This window comes from Rhamphochromis longiceps, linkage group LG12, assembly GCF_057381845.1.
Source record: "Rhamphochromis longiceps isolate RC_006_pf linkage group LG12, R_longiceps_female_GT1.1, whole genome shotgun sequence".
NCBI classification, from domain to species: domain Eukaryota; kingdom Metazoa; phylum Chordata; class Actinopteri; order Cichliformes; family Cichlidae; genus Rhamphochromis; species Rhamphochromis longiceps.
The window spans coordinates 8,598,002-8,619,950 of NC_140568.1; the positions used below are offsets into that span (position 1 = coordinate 8,598,002).

General features: G+C 41.2%; 2 protein-coding genes across 2 annotated transcripts; one reads left to right on the forward strand and one right to left on the reverse strand.

Moving 5' to 3' along the window:
• Window positions 1–2,692: 2,692 nt before the first annotated feature.
• LOC146656838 (aldehyde dehydrogenase 1A1-like) lies at window positions 2,693–7,485 on the forward strand. Its single transcript, XM_085426852.1, has 14 exons — window positions 2,693–2,900; window positions 3,635–3,795; window positions 4,004–4,108; window positions 4,339–4,479; window positions 4,592–4,721; window positions 4,863–4,924; window positions 5,193–5,321; window positions 5,453–5,566; window positions 5,699–5,801; window positions 6,159–6,343; window positions 6,428–6,592; window positions 6,694–6,851; window positions 6,992–7,066; window positions 7,237–7,485. Exons 1-14 carry the CDS (start codon window positions 2,840–2,842, stop codon window positions 7,307–7,309), a joined length of 1,662 nt encoding a protein of 553 aa, XP_085282978.1. The 5' UTR covers window positions 2,693–2,839; the 3' UTR covers window positions 7,310–7,485.
• A 510-nt stretch (window positions 7,486–7,995) lies between these two features.
• On the reverse strand, window positions 7,996–20,739 carry LOC146656839 (transmembrane channel-like protein 2-B). The gene is made up of 20 exons (XM_085426853.1): window positions 20,602–20,739; window positions 20,453–20,494; window positions 19,839–20,238; window positions 18,881–19,048; window positions 16,999–17,089; window positions 16,835–16,916; window positions 16,627–16,733; window positions 16,431–16,529; window positions 14,492–14,634; window positions 14,245–14,392; window positions 13,669–13,863; window positions 13,374–13,553; window positions 12,540–12,698; window positions 11,901–12,029; window positions 11,268–11,335; window positions 10,769–11,008; window positions 10,337–10,462; window positions 8,597–8,675; window positions 8,374–8,500; window positions 7,996–8,277 (listed from the first exon to the last, which is right to left on the reverse strand). The coding sequence occupies exons 1-20, from the start codon at window positions 20,645–20,647 to the stop codon at window positions 8,060–8,062; spliced, it is 2,847 nt and encodes a 948-aa protein (XP_085282979.1). The 5' UTR covers window positions 20,648–20,739; the 3' UTR covers window positions 7,996–8,059.
• Window positions 20,740–21,949: the final 1,210 nt, after the last annotated feature.

Genomic DNA, 21,949 nt, shown 5'->3' on the forward strand with positions numbered 1-21,949 from the left:
AAACCACTCTTGGTCCAGAAGCTCTTGGTCCAACAATGATTTTAATGAACACACGTGTGGGAAGACACTCTGTACGCAGACAGCCAGTAGTCCTCGACTTAATCAAAGCATGAACAGATATTTTATAGCATCAGGGTTTGTTTACTGACGCCCCTTCATGCGTCACCGATACATTTTATACATAGATCAGATCAACATCACCATGACTTTTCACCCAGAAAATCATCTTCTATTTTTATGGCTGGTACTTTCCGTTCTTGTCTCAAAGTGAATTGTTCCTCTTTCTTGTCGAGACATAACTAATCTCTCCTCTAAATAAGTCTAACTAATGTGTGTGTATGTGTTGACCTCACATGCTCTTTGTGTCACCTCTTCACCTCCTACTGTCTGTGTCTCGTCCTCAAATGCTCTTTCCCAATTCACCTGTTGCACTTCTGACCTTTCACTAGACCAGAAGCTCACTGAGACTATGTGTATGTCTTCTACTAAATAAATGTTTTAACCAAGAACCTCTACTAAAACCTTAATATAAAATGACCTGATATAAGTGTTTTGTAAGCATGTATTGCAATTCCTTCTATGTTCTAGTTTTCCCTCAGCATGTATCACCTGAACAGTCACGTCAGTGAAGCTTAAGACCTTTAAAGAACCTGAACATCAACTCAAATAAGCACAGATATGCAATATGTATAAAATAGTTATAACTGCACCTGGAATACAAGGTCAACATAATAACTGTATGCATAACATCTTAAGGCCATCTTAAAGCTATCTGTTACATGGTTAAAGCAATGATCATACTGCAGATTATATTATGCTGGTCAAATACTTTTTGTTCATCCCCACACTGCTCACTCACCTTTTCTCTCATTCTCATGGTAAAAATGTAAATGGCCTGCATTTGTATAGCGCTGTACTCAGTCCCTAAGGACCCCAAAGCACTTTACACTACATTCAGTCATTCCCCATTCACACACTGGCAATGGCAAGCTACATTGTAGCCACAGGTGGCCTGGGGCTCACTGACAGAGGCGAGGCTGCCAGACACTGGTGCCACCGGGCCCTATGACCACCACCAGTAGGCAAACATGGAGTTAGTATTTTGCCCAAGGATATTTAGCATGCAGCCAGGAGGCAGCCTGGGATCAAACCACCGACCTTCTGATTAGTGGCTGACCTGCTCTGCCACCTGAGCTACAGCCACCCCATGCATGACTGCACTGTCTCCAGTTCTTTCACCATCTCCTACTTTCCATTTTTTATTCCCTTTCTTTTTTCTTGCCCTCTATCAAACTGTCAATTTAGGTCAAGTTCAGCTGTGGGACACACGGGCGTCTGAGGCCGACCGACAGCTCCTTTGACCTGGTGGTCCACATCCTATGTAGACAGAGGCAGTCCAGTTTTGTCCTTAACTCTGGCAGACACACACTGACTCTCTGGATGGTAGAATTTCTATGAAGCAATTGTGCTCCATATGTTCGAACATTAAAACAAGGCCAGAGTTACAGATTTAATACTCCATTCAAAACGTCTGAATGAGTTTGTGTACATGCTCAATGTATAGCTAACCTACGCAGACCCCACCTGACACTAGGATCGAGTATGTGTTGATCAACATTGACTATGTGCTTCCCTAATGAGGAACAAACCCTTTGGAGATAAGTAGACCCAAAGAATCTAGGTTACTTATTTACAGTGTGCTGTAGTTCCAGTCCAAACTCTTTCATAGAAAAAGGCTTCAAGTCAAGTGTGTGACAAATAAGAGGTGAACGCATTAGTATGGGAGGATGGTTTTCACTATGTTTTCAACACTCCCTAGATGCAGCTCTACAAATCTTCTCTTTGTTTAATGAGGGTTAAATCAGGTTGTGTTGTCAAAGGGGATAATTCTCAAAAGGATGTGTGTATATCGAGACAGAAAATGGGCACACCAGACAAAATTATGTGATCACATTGTTCCTGGGAGACAGTGAAGCAGCAGGAGGCCCCTTATCAAAGCAAACATCTTCCCAATTATGCTTGTTGACTTGGAGGTGGGTCTAACCAGGCAACTGGGCTGAACTGATTCATAGAAGACAGAAGTAAAAATGATGGCAAATTCAAGATTTTCAAGATTTTCGGGCTTGGTTCTTCCTCTTCAACATCTAAAAAGTTTATTGTATTGTAAAATTATCTTGGTAAATGTTTAGAAGTGTGCTTAACTTAAGGCGATTTTGAAATGGAAGATTTATGCACAGAAAGATTTAACAAAGATTTAACAAGGTAAGATAACATCTAATAATCTTAGCTTAGCAGAAAAATGTAACTCAGGGGTGTTAAAATTATCCACAGAGTCCCTTTATATTACCACCAATCAGTATTCTGATATAGATGGTGCTAATTATTTATTTATTATTTATTGCCAGTGTACTAGAAGCTTTCTGAGTAAAATATTAATAAGCAGTAATAGTAAATCTGCAGGATTCAAATTGTAGTGAAGGAATAAAAATAGTGAAGTAGAAGAATTATTTAAACACTGTCAAGTTGATAAATTCCCGCTGATTGCAAAAATGGCTAATAATTAAAAATGTGTCTAACCATACTGTACTTCCATTGTCACGTCAGATGATTAGTGAGCTTGCCGCCTCCCGGGACACATGAGGTAAACTGGGATTGGGTCCATCTTAATGGTTATTTGCACGTGCAGGCAGACCCTCAAATGACCCAGGAGAAATCCTTCTGTGACAGCGCGCAATCCTGCGCATTTCTGCTTTCTGACGCTGAGAGCTGAAAGTATATAAAGAAGCTCGGAGACTCTCCGGTCAGCTGACACCGAGAGGAAGGAGAGAGCAGCTGCAACATGCCTGTGATCGGAGTGGGAATACACCAGTCGGGGGGAACTGCATCAGCATCACCCACAGGTAGAACAATTTTTTATGTTTACGTAATGTAATTCCACAACCATTTTCTAATGTTTGTTGAAAGACCAGATAAAAGTGCTTTTATAATAATAAAAATAAAAATAATTATTATCATTATTTTATTATTGTGACAGACATAAATGTTCAAAAGTAATAGGCTTAATTTGCCAGATTTAAAAGTCTGTAAGTGCTATATTGACACATAGTTATGTATACATAATCTATTGTCTGGCTTCTCTACAAAATTATACAAGTGATATAGTAACATATTCAAACTGTCTTTTATCTGACACAGAAATCCACAATGCCTTAATTAAACTTGTTTCTTCCATATGAGCCCATGCATGATCAGGTTTTTCAGCAATTACAGTGAAATGCACCTCTGCTCATATTTTGCCCTGGCACAGCACTTGATGTTCTCAGATTCTCTCAGTTTAATTAAGGTCTAGTCCATTCTTCTGAGCTAGCAAACCATGTCAGTGCGTGGTCATGACCCTTGACCATCCGGTTTAAAAAAGCTGACAATGCCAATAACTAATTTGGCACAGTTTCTATTTACTCCACTGGGTTGGGATAGCATCGTGTGCACAGGGTTACTATCCTCACTCAGTGACCCAAATGTTAGCTTTCGCAATCACGTGTGTGTGTGTGTATGTATCTGTGTATTCACACACCTAATCAGACAAAGAGACTTGAACAACATTGTGTTCCATTTCTGTTTTTTGTTTTTTCAGAAAGAAAAAATTACAGCCTGAGCTCCCAGCCAGCCAATGGTTATGAACATCAGTCTGGAAATGGGTTCAACCACCAGGACCACAATTCCCAGAATGCAGATGGATTGGAGACAAATGCACTGCCCACTCCAATTGCAAACCCCCAAATTGTTTACACTAAGGTAAGCTGCAAGCCAAGAAGCAAAGCATATTTATAAGATGAAATAATTTGAATATAGGAAATATTTACCAGTCCTTTATCAGTTAGGATGCAGTAATTACCTGGAACAGCATTCAGAGATGATACCCCACACTGTGTGCTTATCACTGTAAAGTCAAAGAGTGAGGGGGATATATCACACAATCTTTGTCTCTATCTTTCACCATCAGGTGTTCATCGGTAACGAGTGGCATGAGTCATGCAGTGGCAGAAAGATTCCTGTGTATAATCCCACCACCGAGAAGCTGCTGTGTGAAGTGGAGGAGGCCGACTCAGTGAGTATTTTACACGTCGCTAGTAAGTTAGATGAGCTTTACAAGAAAAACTTTTGAATGTTTATGGAGCATTATTATGACTTACATTGTGAGCACTTTTTTGTACAACGTCTAACGTGTTGTATGCTGTGTAGATTGGGAATCTCCTTAAAGCAAATTTTTCAAGTAAACACATAAACTTGATCTGGCGTGATTGTGGTGGAAACCTCCTTAACTTGTGCTAATAACAGGACGATGTAGACAAGGCAGTGAGGAGTGCCAGAGCTGCTTTCCAGATGGGATCACCGTGGAGATCCATGGATGCCTCAGACCGAGGCCATTTACTTAACAGACTTGCTGACTTGGTGGAGCGAGACCGGCTCTTGCTAGCGGTGAGAAACACACATACACGTACCTGAAGTAAATCATCAGTAAATGTTGCTCCACAAAACATCACGACTGGATTATAATGACGCTGTGTGTGCTTTTTTTCTTGTTTTCCAGACACTAGAAGCTCTAAACTGTGGCAAAGTTTTCCTCGTGGCATATTTTGTAGATCTGATGGCTACAATCAAGACCTTGAGATATTACAGCGGCTGGGCAGACAAGATTCACGGAAAAACCATCCCCGTAGGTGAGTTAAATTCGTTTTTTTTAATTTAGATCAGAGGTTACACGTGTTTCCATATTTAAAACCATCAGCACAACAAAAACTGGATGCATTCAGTGCTATAATAAATGAACTGTGTGTGTTTTTTCTTTTTTTGTTTTTTAGATGGAGAATATTTTACCTACACACGGCATGAGCCCATTGGAGTATGTGGTCAGATCATTCCTGTAAGTGAAATAAACACTAAAGGATGGCAAACATTCAACTGTTATGTTACCAAGTTTTTGTGTTTTTTCAGTGTTTACATTCAGCCAGCTGTGAGTAAAGTAATGGTCCTGAATGTGGTGAAAAAAATTTTAACCTGTTTTTTAGCTGAACCTGAGATAATTTGTTGATTGGTTCTGATTGTGTCACATTCATTATCACATAAATCTTTTAAGCCAAAAAGTCTTATGAAGCGAAAACTGAAAATTGAGTTTGCACTTTGGCATTCAGTGGAACTTCCCACTGATGATGTTCGTGTGGAAGATTGCTCCTGCTCTGTGCTGTGGGAACACTGTAGTCATCAAGCCAGCTGAACAGACCCCTTTATCAGCTCTGCATATGGCTGCACTCATCAAAGAGGTAGTTAGATTCAAATTACTAATCACCCACAACAATCTTATGCAATTATATAAGTGCAAAAACTGGCGCAAGTCCATTTCTTACTGAAAGAAGATGACTGAGTGGCTCTCTTTTCAACTCTCTGTGTTCAGGCTGGGTTTCCTCCTGGAGTGGTTAATGTGTTGCCTGGTTATGGTCAGACAGCAGGCTGTGCCATTTCTCACCACATGGATATAGACAAAGTAGCCTTTACCGGATCTACTGCTGTTAGTATAAATCTCAGCACAGTGTGTCTGTGTGAACAGCTTGCTCTCTTCTGGTTTTGTGCATTTCACTCATGTACAAATGAACTCCTTTACTGTAACCATGCAGCTCACATGGTTGTCACTGGTTACCAGGTTGGAAAACTCATCCAGAAGGCTGCAGGTGAAAGCAACCTGAAGAGAGTCACACTGGAACTTGGTGGAAAAAATCCTAATATTGTCTTTGCAGACTGTGACTGTGAGTGGGACCTTTTTTCACTTGATTACGTCACATTTCTCTCTTTAAATGTCATATTCTTTTATACCTTTACCATGTCTAACCATTTCTGAATTGAACAAATAAAGTGCAGCACCATATTAAGTCACACTTGTGGTGTATAAATCTTTCTTTTAGATTTGATATCTTTATATGATATATCTTGTAGTAGTATTATCTTACTGTAGTGGTTTTCCCTAACAAGTGAATGATCCCTCGTTTGAACCTGGGAGTAGAAGAATCCCTTTGGGGTCGTGTCACAAAGGGCATCTGTTGTTAAAAAGAAATCTGCCAACTACCAGCAGTTAAAGGTGGCTTTTCTGTGTATATGTCTTGCAGTAGAGTACGCAGTGGAGCAGGCACACAGTGGTCTGTTCTTCAATCAGGGCCAGTGCTGTCTGGCAGGATCCAGGGTGTTTGTAGAGGAACCAATCTACGAGGAATTTGTCCGCCGCAGTGTAGAGAAAGCCAGATCCAAAGTCCTGGGAAACCCACTCTTGCCAGGCGTGGACCAGGGACCACAGGTATACTGTGGCCTGAATACTGTTACACCAACTAACAAGTCAGACAGGTCAGAATAATATGAGCTTTGTTTATTTTTTCCTCAGATCAACCAGAAGCAGTTTAATAAGATAATGGAGCTAATAGAAAGCGGGAAGAGAGAAGGTGCAACTCTGGAGTGCGGTGGCTCTCCAGGGGGTCAGCAGGGACTTTTCATCCAACCCACCGTGTTCTCAAATGTCAGAGACCATATGCGTATCGCTAAAGAAGAGGTACTCACACCCCCAACGGTGGAGCACATATTAAAATACGTAGTCTAATTCTACTGCTCATTTTTTTGCTTTTGTAAGATTTCTCTACCATCCTCTTGCAGATATTTGGCCCGGTGCAGCAGATTATGTGTTTCCGCAGCATAAGTGAAGTCATCGAGAGAGCCAATGCCACACAATACGGGTTGGCAGCAGGAGTCTTCACTAATGACATCAACAAAGCCCTTACAGTCTCCTCTGCTCTGCAAGCCGGCATGGTCTGGTATGGATCACATCCTTTGCACAGAGCATGATAACTGAAGCCTCTCTTAAAGTCCCATTAGACTTTGGAATAGTGCAGCTACTACTATTGTATGCCTGTTTTTAAGGAATAAGGTGAAACTAATGCTGCTTTAATTCTAGGGTGAACTGCTACAATGCCATGAGTATTCAGTGTCCATTTGGTGGCTTCAAGATGTCTGGGAATGGGAGAGAACTGTGAGTGTTGCCATTTTGAAATCTAAGGAAATTAACCTTTACATTTGCTGCATTAATGTCCATCAAACAACTACGTAATCGTTGCTTTGAGACTTTGTAACAATGCGCTGCAACTTGACTAGTAAACTCTTTCTCTTTTTAATCAGTAGTGCTTGTTTTTCTTATTTCAGGGGGGAATATGCACTGCAGGAGTACACTGAAATCAAGGCAGTCACAATCAGAATATCACAGAAGCGCTCATGATACTGCCAGTCTACATTTCTCCTGTTTAAACCATCAGCCAGAGTCAGATCATTAGATCATGCTGCACCTGCATGTTTTGTAGCCACTTTGTGAATATTTATTCCATTTTCTGCACAGACTTTCTTTATTTTTGTCATATACCGCCAGGGTTACATGACTTTTATCTATGGTGGTCCTCTAGTGTACAGGTTTGTAAACAGATTGTTCTTTGAAGTTTTGCTTCTCGTGTGTTTGATAGTTTAGTTACACCGTAAATGGCAATTTTTCATAAATAGAACATTTTAATAGATGTCATGCAAAAAATTAGAAAGTCACTTTAAAAACTATGTACAGGGATTTCCACATGAAATCAGTCGTCTGTATAGATAAGCAGTAAACTGTAGACTGATTCCACTGTAGTAAACAGGAAAAAAAGCCGAGTCCTTGGTAGAAGTTGCTGAGACATAGAGTTTGTTGACATTTTTGCAGTTGTAATACTACTGACACAGATAACACACCATTTCTGTATCTTTTAACTGAGTCGCTGCATTAACTACAGACTTTTTCCAGTGTTAGGTATGACTGATGTCTCATCTACCATGTTGAAAATACTAATTGAATGCTTTTCATTCATATAATAAAATTCCAATAAGAAATGATGTTATGAAATTTGTGTTCATTTGCATCATTGCAGTAAACCCCAAATTGATTCCTCCTCCATATGCAGCTGGAGCCATCCTAGCAGATATCTGTAACTGTGAATCATGCTTCTTATGTCCTCGGAGGAGCGCCCCGACCTCTCCCTCTGCCAGGCCCAGGTAGAGGGCCCCTGAGATGTCCAGGAGGCCCTCCCCGTGCCCGAGGAGGATGGGCTACTGGCCCTCTGGGGTTTGTGGCAGCCAGTGACACCTCCTTTTGCAGGTTGACCCCTTTCCCCGCTGATCCTGGCTTCATTTTGGTAGACTTGCTTCCCTTCTCAATTACAATATCTAAAAAGACAGATTGAGAGTTGGAAAACGTGGTCAGGTCAGTGGGGTGTTAATTATCCTACAGTATATGCAGCTGAAGCCTGTATATGAGTGTACCATGAGGCGGCTCTTCCTCAGTGGGAGGCGGTATTAGAGATTTATTTGGCAGAAGGTCCTCCAAGTCTTTCATTACTTGATTAGTGCTGTCCTTGTTGTTCCTGCGGTTCTTCTCCTCGTCTCGGGCCTGAAGTGATGACCAACAAACCCGACAGTCATTTGATTTGAATCTAATCTTGAACTTTTGCTTAAATATAGGAAATTAAGAGAAATTCATACTGACCATTTTCATCTTCTTTTTAAGGTCCAGGTTTGCCTGTTGGTATCCCTTTGACACTGTGTTAAGGTAGTAGATGGCCAACCTGTTACACAGTATAAGTCTTTTACTGTGCCACTGCAGATGGATTAGATTACAGTCAGGCTTTGCACACAGTGCTAGATCATATTGTTCTGTCATTTTGTTCTGTGTTTATGTACATGCACTGATCATGGAAATTTTAGGCAAATTTATATTTTGTCTGGGTGCCATGACGTGTGTTACTTCGCCTCATCAGTTACAAGTTTAAAAGAACTGTTGTTAAATTCATAAGCTGCACAGGTAGCTTATCTGCTCTTTGTTATCTACCCAAACGTAATGTGATAATGTCAGAGTGGAAACAAAACACTGTTCGCAAACACTGGTTTTCTTGCCAGAAAGCTTAGGGTGAGCAAATAAAATGCCACTACACTGAAAAGCAGCTAATGAATAGCCTCCTGAAACTTAAGCTGCCTGCTTAGATATACCACTCCAGGGCTCAGGCCAGCTACATGCATATGAGAAAGACAGCACAAAAAGTATCCACTGTAGCCACCTGCCACGGGGTAGGCCACAAAAACAAATGGAAGAATGGAAAATTCAAAATACTGAGCCAGGTGTAAAAAGCAAGAAAGCTAGGTTGGGTTTGTCTGCAGGGAAACTTGTTGCTTGTGAGAAGAGATGACAGAGATGTTTGTACGGCAACTACCACAAAAATATTCACAAGCATGCGTTTTCCCCATTAAGAGCCATAACAAGGATAAAGACTAACAAAAAAAATCCACAGGACAGCACACATGTTTTATTTGTGGATTTAAATTTAAATGGAGGATTAAAGCTGGTCCTTTCTTTAGGAGCACCTGTACAGAAACTAGACCTGCCAGCTGACCACAGTAATTAAATTTATTAAGAAAAGAGATTGTTTGTTAACTGTAAAATGTGTTTGCTTACTTGACCACATCTTCACCACAACTATAGATGCCACTGGTACTGCTTTTGTCCTCTTTCCCTGCCCTCATCCCCAGTCGGTTGCGGCAGATGGCCGCCCCTCATTAAGTCTGGTTCTGCCCAAGGTTTCTTCCTGTTATAAGGGAGTTTTTCCTGTCCATTGCCTGTTCATAAGGGGTCATCTGATTGTTGGGATTTTCTCTGTATTATCGTAGGGTTTTTACCTTCCAATATAAAGCACCTTGAGGGGACTCTTGTTGTGATGTGGGGCTAAAGTGAATTCCTCAAAATCAGTGCCACTCAGTTAGGACAATGTGATCCGCCACACCACAAAATCAGGAACAGATGGACACCTTAAAATCTCTCTACTCTCTGAATTCTTCAGATCCTCATCTGGGTGAGTATCTGACAAACACATTCCATAGAGACCAACCAAGACTACCCTCCGATTATCACGGCCCACATTTTCACTGTACTCCTCCAAGAAAGGCTGACTTTTGCTGCCACTGTGTGGTAGTGTCAAAAAAGACAGTGTAAGGGTAACATCACCACATTATCAGTATTCACTAAGATAGAGACAACTGAAATGCACACAATTTGTTTTTCTAAATAAATAATAAGATTGTGTAGGCAACCTTAAATATATTAGCAGTGCACAAAAGGTTTCATTTGTTTTCTTACATTTATCATGCACGCTTAAAAACACACAAAATGTAAAAATGTATCTTCATTTAGCAGGTACAGAAGCCATGTTTGACTTATTATTTAAATTATACTTACACCATGAGGAGGACGACAGGCATGATGAGTCCAGGATTGGTGGCATATGTAAAAATGGTCCCTATGAAAGCTGGTAAATCCTGTGTTATAGTCTCCATAACCACATCGTACATCCTGTCCTGACCACTGGGGGGATATTGTTGCTGTTATCATTATTGTTACTAACCCTTGGATTTAAAAAAACACAAAAACAAAAAAAAACATGTGCATGCAGAAGTATGCTTGAGAAACCTGCCAAGACGCTGCAGATTAAAAAATTTTATTATGTTCATTCTTTAAGTTGACTCTAATAATTATGTTAATGATCATCTAGTGAATCTGAATAAGCTTGTTCATGCAGATTATTAACCGAATAAAAAATGTAAATCTGCAGAAAAAGAAAAAAGATATTCATGCACCACCTTAGATCTCTTATTTTAACCTCATACTGACCTGAATGGACCACAGTCGAAGGACGGGGGCAGGGTCATTATCGTGTAAACGACAGGAAGCAAGCTAAGGAAGAGCACGAGGAGCAGCAGGCCCATGTAGAAGTTGTTGGACCTCGATGCCTTGAAAACTCGCTTGTGAGGAACATTACAGGCCATCACTGCCCAGCACTGGAAGTACATCGACGTCAGGAGACGCAGCACATTCAGACCCACCAGACCTGGAGCGTAAAATGCTCCCATCCTAAGAAAAACAACATATTAAGCAACACTGTTCAAAAAGGAAAAAGATCACGATGCAATTTCAAACTAATCAGCCACTGAATAGTGTAATTAGTGTTATTAGAGATTTTGTGATTGCTGCATTAATGATAGGCGGATCAAAGAAACGTGAGCTGTGTTTCAGCAGAGGGAAGCTTATTAGTGAGCTATTCATCTCATTAGAGAATCTCCAGTGAAGCAGAAAGGAGTCAGAAAATAAAATCATCGATGGAGTAATTCACCATATCATTCCTTGATTGAAGATAAGCCCCAGCACATTCCCACTGATGTCAAACTCTGCATATGATGGCTGGAATAAACACACAAACAACATGATTTGCATGTACTCCTGAATTAATAAACAGCAGGTCAATACACTTTGCATTTGTTGCTCTCTCTCTCTTTCACTCTGTAATTAAGTTCTCATTGTAGTGTCCTGTTTCATTCTATGTTCAGGATCACCTGTCTTGCCAGATGTCATTGCAAAGTATCAGGTTGATGTAGATGCATTACGAACTGCGGTGGTAAACCCTTGAATTAAAGCAGAAACTCTGCACCTCCTCCTCTGTTCATGTGTTCAGTAATACCTGAATGATAATGACATAACCACTACTTAAACTGACACAATCACCTTAAATTCCCATGCAGGACTTGAGACAAGTGGTGCAAGTGCAGACTTAAACGTTTTATTTATTTATTTATTTTAATTGTGTTAACGGCAATTGAGCAACAATCAGTTTTGAGGCCTGCTGAGGCCTGTTCCCTGCAAACATTGCTGATGAGCACGACATTATTTCAGTCAAACAAACTAAGATGGACATATGTTAAGGGCACGGGACACTGTGACCCACTGACACACAATTAGGAGTACTCACGAATCCGGCCTCCAGGTCCCAGCACCAGCAGTAGTTGAGGAAGCGAACAATGATAGCTCGCGCAAAGTCACCGATCAAGATAGTCAAAAAGGTTACCTGCATGTCTGATACGATAAGTTTCACAAATTCCTGCAAGGTAAAAGTAAAGACATAAAGAAAAGAAAGAATTGTGATGTTGTCCCCAAATACTTAAAATCAAATGTTTATTTATTCAAATACTTAATTTTTAAGGGAATATGCTTGGTATGAACTAAATATATACCAATCAAATAAGTTTTGTTTGATCAGAAAATTCACATTTTATAATGTACCTATGTAACAAGATTACATGGAACATTTACATGTAATGAAATTAGTCAGCATCATGGGCAGAACATATGTAGAGTCTATGACCCCTACCAAATTGAAACAATGTTGCACTGATCACTGCACTAGCATAGATAAATAGACCAGTTTGGAGATTTATTTTTTTAACTATGCAGGTTATTAATGAACTTGTGCAACACAAATTGTGACCGGTGATTCTATGAGTAACTGTGATGTGATTATTGTGTTACAGACAATTTAGTGTAATTACAGTAATGCAGTACTTTGTAATGTGTTTCCCTCAGCACTGTTATACATAAAGCTTCTACTAACTATTCCCACTGCAGTCTCCCAACAAGGTCCTCTGACAGCATCTGCAGGATTCACGACCAGTGGAGGCACATCCGTCGTGTTGTAGTAGGAGCTGTAGTTGGCATTGTACTCATGTATAGCCCATTCAGTGGCATTCTTGAGCTCCTGCTCCGTTTCCAGCTGAAAAACATTTAATGCATCAAAGAAAAATTAAGGTGTCAGTGTTCATGTAGCATATTTCATACACACATAAATGTAGTTTCCAGGTTTTTAAAAATAACTGATTATTGGGAATTTGGGAAGGACTGTTTATTTTCTGCTTAAGATGTGAGTTAAAGGTCCGATACCACTGTCGCTTAATTTAGCACAAACACAGGAACAGTAGCCAGGATCTGACTGAGGAAAACAAAACCTGCATAACCGGCTATGAGGTTTAGGGGGCAATATTTCACACACATACACACAAACACACACACTCATTTTCATATCTTAGCAAGGATATCTAATTGACATAATGCTTTCCCTAGCCGCTTACCCTAACCGTCATCATCAATAAATGAATGCCTAACCTTAATCCTCAGCCTAAACCTAACCATGACCTAATTGTAACCCTGACACTAAAACCACATTTCGAGCATCAAAAGTGCCTTCAACGTTGTGGGGACGCACATTTTGTCCCCAAGTGACTGTTGGTCAACACACGTATAGTGGCATGTCAATTTTCTGTCCTCATAAATGTGTCTAAACATGTGTGACAAATATGCAAAAAAACCAAGACTTCTGCAGTGTACATTACTTTTCACATCAGTGTATAAATGCAACTGTAACTAATGCATGAAGGCACATCAGCCATACCTTGTCATTAACTTCATCAAAGAGAGCAAAGAGGAAGGTGTAAAGATTTCCCAGGAAGAGGGCAAAAATTCTCCCCAGCTGCCACTTAAGGGCAATACGGGGATGATAATCTTCCAACTCTGCAATGGTTTCAAACAGTGGAGGACACACTAGTCCCAATAGAGACATCACAAACTCCACCTGATACAAAAGACAAGAGAGAATGTAAACATTTATTTTTTCAAGCCTCAACTATCCCAACTTTTCATCGCTCCTTGTGTCGGAAAAGAACACCATGTGCTCAGTGTAAACCTGCCTCGTTGTTTTGAAACCACGTGAGAGACGCTGGATCCATCTTAGCAAAATCCTGAGAACGTTTCACCACAAAGTAGATGAGATAACCACTGCCACCGAGACAGCACAGGATCATAATATTTGCCAGAATCCTGAGGAAACGTTGGAGATGGATGTTTTCATCCTTCTGGTTCTCCTTTTCATCTACAATGGACTCCTGCATTACAAATAAAGAAGCACTTAAGATCTCTTTCAGTTTCAAGTTACACAATTTAGCACCTTCACATTTCAGAAGTTTAAATCTCCCTGCAAATGGCGCCAGGACAGTTTTCCCCACTTTCCTTATTAAGTAGATTTTTATGATTAACCATCTTAAATTGGGGCTCAGCATATGAAAATGTTGACGTGGAGTACATTATGCTCGCACCTCTCTCTTCGCTGTAACACTATAGGGGATGGAGAAATCAGTGGCAAATTAACAAGTGGGATGTGTTTGCTGGCAGCAGGAATGACATGCCCAACATGGACCTATTTTATTTACACCACATATGAAAACTTCCTTCTGAAAATCCTCCAACATGCACACACACACGCTAACCTTAAAGCTGGTGGTTATGGAGGCGTACTTATTATCTGCAGTTTCGGGGTTTCCTATGAGGTAGTCCCAGCTGGTGAACATCTTCCAGCTGAAGGTGAACTCTCCTTCATCACCCCCATCTCCTCCCTCATTTGCATTACGAGCCATCCTGAAGAGACAAACAAAAAGAAATGATAAAGAAACCCTAAAAAAAAAAAAAAAACTTCTACATGATTTTCATCTGAATGCCCGCATATGTCTTGCCTACATTCTAATGACAACCATTAGGCTGTATCCAAATATTCCAACACCAGTGAGCAGGTATGACAGAGGGAGTCTGAACTTCAGCACGCCAATGTTTCGTTCGTTGTTGTAGTAGCCATAAAACAAAATAGAGTACTTGCAGTATCCCTGTTGATGAGAAACAGAAAGGTATAGTCACGCATACATGCAAATACAGTCTGTACTCAAGGTAAGTTTCTCACCACACCAATGTATAAATAACATTAGAAAATATCAAAATGGTGACTGAAACAGCCATGCTATCATCTCTGAGGGTGTAAAGGCTGCTATCTATATTGCTAACATGCGAATGTTCATTCTCTTCTGCTTATCAGGGTCACAGGGGGCTGGAGCCTATCCCAGCTAAAATAGGGCAACAGGCAGGGTACACCCTGAGCAAGCTGCCACCCTGACACAGGGCTAACACAGAGCGACAGACAACCATTCAGACTTACACATTTGGGCAATTAAGAAGCACTAATTAACCCAACCCCACCCAGATGATGTAGTCAAACTCATGACTGTTCTTGCCTTGAGGTATCAGTGCTAAGCACCATTGTCCATCCATCCATCCATTTTCATCTGCTTTATCCGAGGCTGGGTCGCGGGGGCAGCAGCCTAAGCAAAGAGGCCCAGACCTTCCTCTCCCCAGCCACCTCCTCCAGTTTATCCGGGGGAATACCAAGGCGTTCCCAGGCCAGCCGAGAGATATAATCTCTCCAGCGTGTCCTGGGTCTGCCCCGGGGCCTCCTCCCGGTGGGACATGCCTGGAACACCTCACCCAGGAGGCGCCCAGGGGGCATCCTTGTCAGATGCCCGAACCACCTCAGCTGGCTCCTTTCGATGTGGAGCAGCAGCGGCTCTACTCTGAGCCCCTCCCGGATGGCCGAACTTCTTACCCTATCTCTAAGGGAGAGGCCAGCCACCCTTCGGAGGAAGCTCATTTCTGCCGCCTGTATCCGCGATCTCGTTCTTTCGGTCACTACCCACAGCTCGTGGCCATAGGTGAGGGTAGGGACGTAGATTGACCGGTAAATTGAGAGCTTCGCTTTTACACTCAGCTCCCTCTTCACCACGACGGACCGGTGCGGCGTCCGCATTACTGCAGCTGCAGCCCCAATCCGTCTGTCGATCTCCGGCTCCCTTCTCCCATCACTTGCGAACAAGACCCCGAGATACTTGAACTCCTCCACTTGGGGCAGGAACTCATCCCCGACCCGGAGTGGGCACTCCACCCTTTTCCGGCTGAGAACCATGGCCTCAGATTTGGAGGTGCTGATCCTCATAACCACCATTGTGCTGCCATGAAGTTCAAATTGAGTACCAGAATTCAGAAGAAAGTGATTTAAGTGATCCAGGAATTCTTGTTGGTGCCAGCAGGCCGGTCTGAGTAGTTCAGAAACTGCTGATCAACTTGTGCCTTCCTACACAACCATCTCTAGAGTTTATAGAGAATGGTCCAAAAAAGAGAAAATATCCAGTGAGCTGTAATTTTCTGGGATAAAATGCTGTTTCAATGCCAGAGGTCAGAGGAGAATGGCAAGAAGCCTTTAAGCTGATAGAAAGGGAACTAAAACCAAGATATGCAGAAAGCCTCTCTAAACATCTTAAACCTTGAAGCAGGTGAGCTACAACAGCAGGTGATGCTCCCCTCATCTAAGAACAAGAAACTCAGGCTGGCTACTTGAACTTGACACTGAGTTAACTGAACTCTTATGGCATCCACAGTCACCAGATCTTACCAAAACATTATCAAAAGTTAAAAAAAAAAAAAAAAAAAACAAGTATTAGAAATTTAAAAAAAAATGTATTTTTCTTTTCTTTGGTATAAGGGCAAAAACTACTGTTAGCCAGTCTGGGGAAAAAAGAGAGCTCGTGTGTGAGGAAAAAATGAATTAAGGGATGCATGAAGCTAGGATCCTCACACCAAAGTCAAAGAGCACTGAGAAGTCCATGGCTGTGTCCTGTTCAGATCGTGGCACAGTTTTCCGGGGAATGGAGCCATAGGGGAGACCCATGAGAACCTAAATGCAGAGAAGAGGGATGGAGAGATGGATGGAGAGAGCTCAGCATTTGCCACATTAGCTATTGGCTGCTAGCATACATATAGACAAAGCCTACCTCTGGCAGCACCACCAGACCAAACATGAACCCGAACAGGATCAGGTTCAGGCCATACATCCACCTCAGAAAAATGAAGTAAGATGCCACCGATGATCCAAAATGACCTGGGGGGAAGGGGGTGGGGTGAAAATACATAATTGTGAGGACAGCTTATTAGCAAATGTAAGATTATAGCTTAGTGATTATTTGGTTTTGTGGTACCAACTTTCTACTTCCTTTATCTTCCTCTCCCAGGGTATACAAGCTGTTTTGAAGTTCTCAAAGTCCCGATTAAACTTGATAAGTTTCTAGGGGAGAGTGCAGAGAAGCAAACTTAAACAATATTACTCAAATTATAAATCAATGCATTTTGCACAGTGAGGACATTACCTTGGTCATCATGACTTTAAACGCATACAACTTCTTGCCTCTTCCTTTCCCGAGAGCACCTTCGAATTTTTCAACAAACTCCTGGGCCTCCCTGTTTCAGGCAGTACACAAATGTTCAGCAATGAAATACCATCCATGCCCACATCCAACTGAAAATCATGATCTACTCAGTGAATTAATTATTTAGTTAGTGAACAGGATGTACAAACAACAGGTTTGGAATGATTTACTGATTGATGACACGCTGCATATGTTAAGAGCACTGGCAGGAAGACACGGCAAGCAGGAGGTCAGCTCACCACAACAACATGCATTAAACAGTGTCAAGCTCATGAAAAGTTAAGGCAACTCGGCTATCATGTTCCCTTTCCAGAAACTTGCCTACATACATAACAAACATACATACTTACCTCACAAACACACACTGACTTACACAAGCCTTACCCCTGGCTAGGAAGCCAGAACAGTTTGCTGTCTTCTAACATATCTAACAGGCTGAGATACAGCCAGCTTGGCTTGTGCTGAGATTTTATAGGACCCTGTTGTCATGTATACAAATTCCACAAAGGGCAGAATTTCCATACAGTGCATCCAGAAAGTGTTCAGACCACTTCACTTGTTTCACATTTTGTCATGTTACAGCCTTGTTCCAAAATGGATTAAGTTCATTTTGTTCTGCATTCAATATGTCCATTGTGATGTTGAATAAACAAAATTTTCCTCGAAATTCTTGCAAAAATCACATACATGTACTGTAAGTATTCTCACACTTTGCTCAATACTTTAGCAATGATTGTAGCCTCAAGTCTTTATGATTATGATGCTACAAGCTTGAAACACCTATTTCTGGGCAGTTTCTCCCATTCTTCTTTTCAGAACCCTTCCATCAGATTGGATGGAGAGCACAGCCATATTCAGATGACTGTGCTTCAAGTCTGGGCTCAGAGTTGGCCACTCAAGGACATTCACAGAGCGGTCACAAAGCCACTCTTGTCATCCTGGCTGTGCGTTTAGGGTCGCAGTCTTGCTGGAACATAAACCAGACCAGTCTGAGGTCCATAAAGCATCTAGTTCCTGCTGCTGAAAAACATCGCCACAGCATGATGATGCCACCACCATGCTTCACTGTAGGAATGGTATTGGCCAGGTGATGAGAGGTGTCTGCATGATGATGCAGACATGACGGGCCAACGAGTTGGCATTCAGGTGGCTTCTGTCTGGCCATTCTGCCACATGGGCCTGATTGGTGGTGTGCTGCAGAAATGGATGTCCTTGTGAAAGGTTCTCCTTTCTCCACAGAACAATACTGGAACTCTGTCAAAATGACCATCAGGTTCTCAGTCACCTCCCTGTCTAAGGCCCTTCTACCCGATCACTCAGATTGGCCATGCGGTCAGCTCTAGGAAGAGTCCTGGTGGTCCCAAACTTCTTCCATTTACAGATTATGTTGGAATATTGGAATAAGGCTGTAAAACAATGTGGAACAAGTGAAGTGCTGTGAATACTTTCCAGATGCACTGTAGATGAATAAAAGCCTAGATCTAAACATTTGCATAGGTTGCAGGACTCAAAAGAAGAAACATGCTTTGCCCTGTCTAAAAACACATTTTTTTAAAGTAGTTTTGTCTGTTTGTATAGTTGAGCATTGATGAGTGGAAGTACCAAAGAGGTAAAGTAGCAGTGAGCAAGATTTAATAATAAATGTCCAACTTCACATGGTATTAAAAGAAAATGTGCACCAGCAAAAATGGAGTAATAAGCAATTTTAAAAAGGCACTCAAAATGAACAACATCTTTAATGAACAGAAGTTACGGTTGTAACAAAAAGCAGGCCAAAGAAGAGGATTAAGAGTTGGCCACAGTTTTTTGTTTTCATTTTTACTTTAGCAGTACGAGCCTCCTCTTCATCCGCCAAGGTTTGTTCCTTAATGTAGCAATCAGCTTCTTCTTTTCTTCTACTTGTTCTTTCAGGGCAGCGATCTCTCTCTCTGACATCGACTCTTCATCAGACTCGTCTTCAGACTCGTCTTCAGAGGAAGAAGCTGGAGAGCTGCCAAAGGGAAGCAACCGTCACTCGCAATGACTTTGAGAAGGCATAATTCTCACACGATTCATCACCTCAAGAAAAGCTTTCCTGGTGGTTTTAATTAGTAGATTTATATCTAACTGCACACGGTGCAGTGTTCACTTAACCCCAGTTCCAAAAAAGCTGGGATTCTGTGTAAAATGTAAATAAAAACACAATGCATTGAGTAGCAAATCTCATAAACACATATTTTATTCACAATGGAACAAAGACAACAGATGTGTAAATGTGAAGATGTACCATTTTGAAGCACGTTTTGAATTTGATAACAGCAATCCCGTCCCAGCAATGCGGTCAAATTGATTGGCATTTGATAGTACAGATGGACAATAACCCAAAACATACAGCCGCTGCATTAAAGGCCTGACAGAGCATTTAAAAGGAAATAAAACAGCATCTGGTGATGTCCATGAGCTCAAGACTTCATGCCATCATTGTCAGCAAAAGGTTTTCAACCAAGTATTAGAAATGAACATTTTATTTTCAGTTATTTAATTTGTCCAATTACTTTTGAGCCCCTGAAATGAAGGGATTGTGTTTAAAGAAATTGCTTTAGTCCCTCAAATTTTTATGCAATTTATTTTGGACAACCCACTGAATTAAGGCTGAAAGTCTGCACTTCAACTGCATCTGAGTTGTTTGAATTAAATTTCATAGTGGTAATTTACAGAGCCAAGAAAAAAAAAACACCTATATCTGTAAATATTTATGGACGAAACCGTAGGTGAAATACAGCTCTCAGAGAATACTGCACCTGCTCTGCTTTCCATTCTTCTTTTTCTTGTCCTTCTCACTGCCTTTATTTGTCTCGTCTTTGCCTTTAACATTTCCCTTCTTCTCCTTATTCTGATCCTCTTTCTCCTGTTTGGAAGGCGCTCTTCCTCCTTTCTTCCTTTTACCCTGATCTTCTTCGCTCTCCTCATCACGCTCCTCATTTGCAGCTTTCCTCCTGGGAGCTTTGGCTCCTTTCTGTCTCACCCTTCGTTTGTCTTCCTCATCGTCTTGGTCACTGTCTTGGGGCTTGGTCCTCTTCCTTCGTCCCCTTTTCCTCGGTGCCTCATCTTCATCTTCTTCATCATCCTCATCATCACTGACCTGTTTGGTTTTACGCTGTGCTTTGGCTCTTCTGTTTTTGCTTCTCCTTCTGGTCTCATCTAAGACACACACACACACACACATACAAATATATATTATTTTTTTACACAAGGTTTGATATTGAAAATGCAATAACATGTCCCTGAACAAATACAACCATCAACAATAAGAACTGACAAAAAGGGCCGAAAATGCCTTAAAAGCTATAAACATTTTCAAAACGTTTTTTATTAAATTAAACTAAAGACAGAAAAATTGTCCCATATGACTTACCTTCACTCCCACTGTCCAACGTAGCATCCACCTCCATCCCAACTGAACAGATGCATGAATACAACCATTTAGATTCAAATGTTTAAATAAATATAGCAATGAATGAATGAGTCAGTTTTCCCTATAATAGCATTAAAACATCTTCTCACCATCTTCAGCCTGAATTATAGCATCGTTTTTCCTTTTTGGAGGCATCCTTCTGATCTTTTAGTTATTTATATATTCTTTTTGTCCCCTACTCACTTCCGACTCAGTCTCACCTTCATCCATGAGTCACTCAGTTCACTGACACAGTACACTGTGAAGGTACAGAAAGTAAGTCAGTATACATAACCACATAAGCACACACACACACCACACACACACGCACACACACACCTCTGTTTGTGCTGCTCAAAGGCTGGGCTCCATGACAACAGCCAAAGAAACCCAGCCCTTAGATGATAATCAGGAGCCAGAGAGAATCTGAGAGACAATGGACTTGTCTATCAAAATGTTAACTGATATTATACAGGGGAGAGATATAAGAAGATATAAATTTTTGGTGATTTAACACTCAAGTTTATTTGAATTGGATAATGACCAATATCTTGAGTCACTGTCATATACAACATCTAGCAATGCAACAAAACCGTTTTGAAAAGGAAAACTGATGGTCGCCTTCACTTACTTGCCACCCCGTTAGGAGACACCCAAGCAAATGCAGAAATAAAGGTTGGGCCACATTAAAGTTGGATGAAAGCTTAAGTAATCCTGAGTGAAACAAGTCGCTGTATTTAAATACTATACACAACGTCTTCTAGGGTGTAGAACGAGCAAACTAGTGGAGTAAAAATCAGTTATGTTACTTTAAAGGCAAGACACAAGCTGTTGATTCAATAATGGGTCCTGATTTTTAGGTTAAAGTACAGGGTGGACCATTTATATGGATACACCGTAATAAAATGGGAATGGTTGGCGATATTAAAGTCCTGTTTGTAGCACATCAGTATATGTGAGGGGGCAAACTCCTCACGATGGGTGGTGACCATGATGGCCATTTAGAAGTCGGCCATCTTGGATGCAACTTTTGTTTTTTCAATAGGAAGAGGGCCACGTGACACATCAAACTTATTGGTAATGTCACAAGAAAAACAATGGTGTGCTTGGTTTCAATGTAACTTCATTCTTTCATGGGTTATTTACAAGTTTCTGGCCACTTATAAAATGTGTTCAATGTGCTGCCCATTGTGTTGGATTGTCAATGCAACCCTCTTCTCCCACTCTTCACACACTGATAGCAACACCGCAGGAGAAATGCCATCACAGGCATCCAGTATCCGTAGTTTCAGGTGCTGCACATCTCATATATTCACACCATAGACAATTGCCTTCAGATGACCCCAAAGATAAAAGTCTAAGGGGGTCAGATCGGGAGACCTTGGGGGCCATTCAACTGGCCCACGACGACCAATCCACTTTCCAGGAAACTGTTCATCTAGGAATGCTCGGACCTGG

Bases quoted from the DNA above. Each gene is read 5' to 3' on its own strand.
- LOC146656838 (XM_085426852.1), top strand. From the start codon at position 2,840: ATGCCTGTGATCGGAGTGGGAATACACCAGTCGGGGGGAACTGCATCA. The intron at 2,901-3,634 runs GTAGAACAATTT...TTGTTTTTTCAG, and splicing joins TGCATCAGCATCACCCACAG to AAAGAAAAAATTACAGCCTG. The intron at 6,344-6,427 runs GTATACTGTGGC...TTTTTTCCTCAG, and splicing joins GCGTGGACCAGGGACCACAG to ATCAACCAGAAGCAGTTTAA.
- LOC146656839 (XM_085426853.1), bottom strand. From the start codon at position 20,647: ATGCCTCCAAAAAGGAAAAACGATGCTATAATTCAGGCTGAAGATG. The intron at 17,090-18,880 runs GTAAAAATGAAA...TGCCTGAAACAG, and splicing joins AGGAGGCTCGTACTGCTAAA to GGAGGCCCAGGAGTTTGTTG. The intron at 12,699-13,373 runs GTATGGCTGATG...AATGTTTTTCAG, and splicing joins TTGATGAAGTTAATGACAAG to CTGGAAACGGAGCAGGAGCT.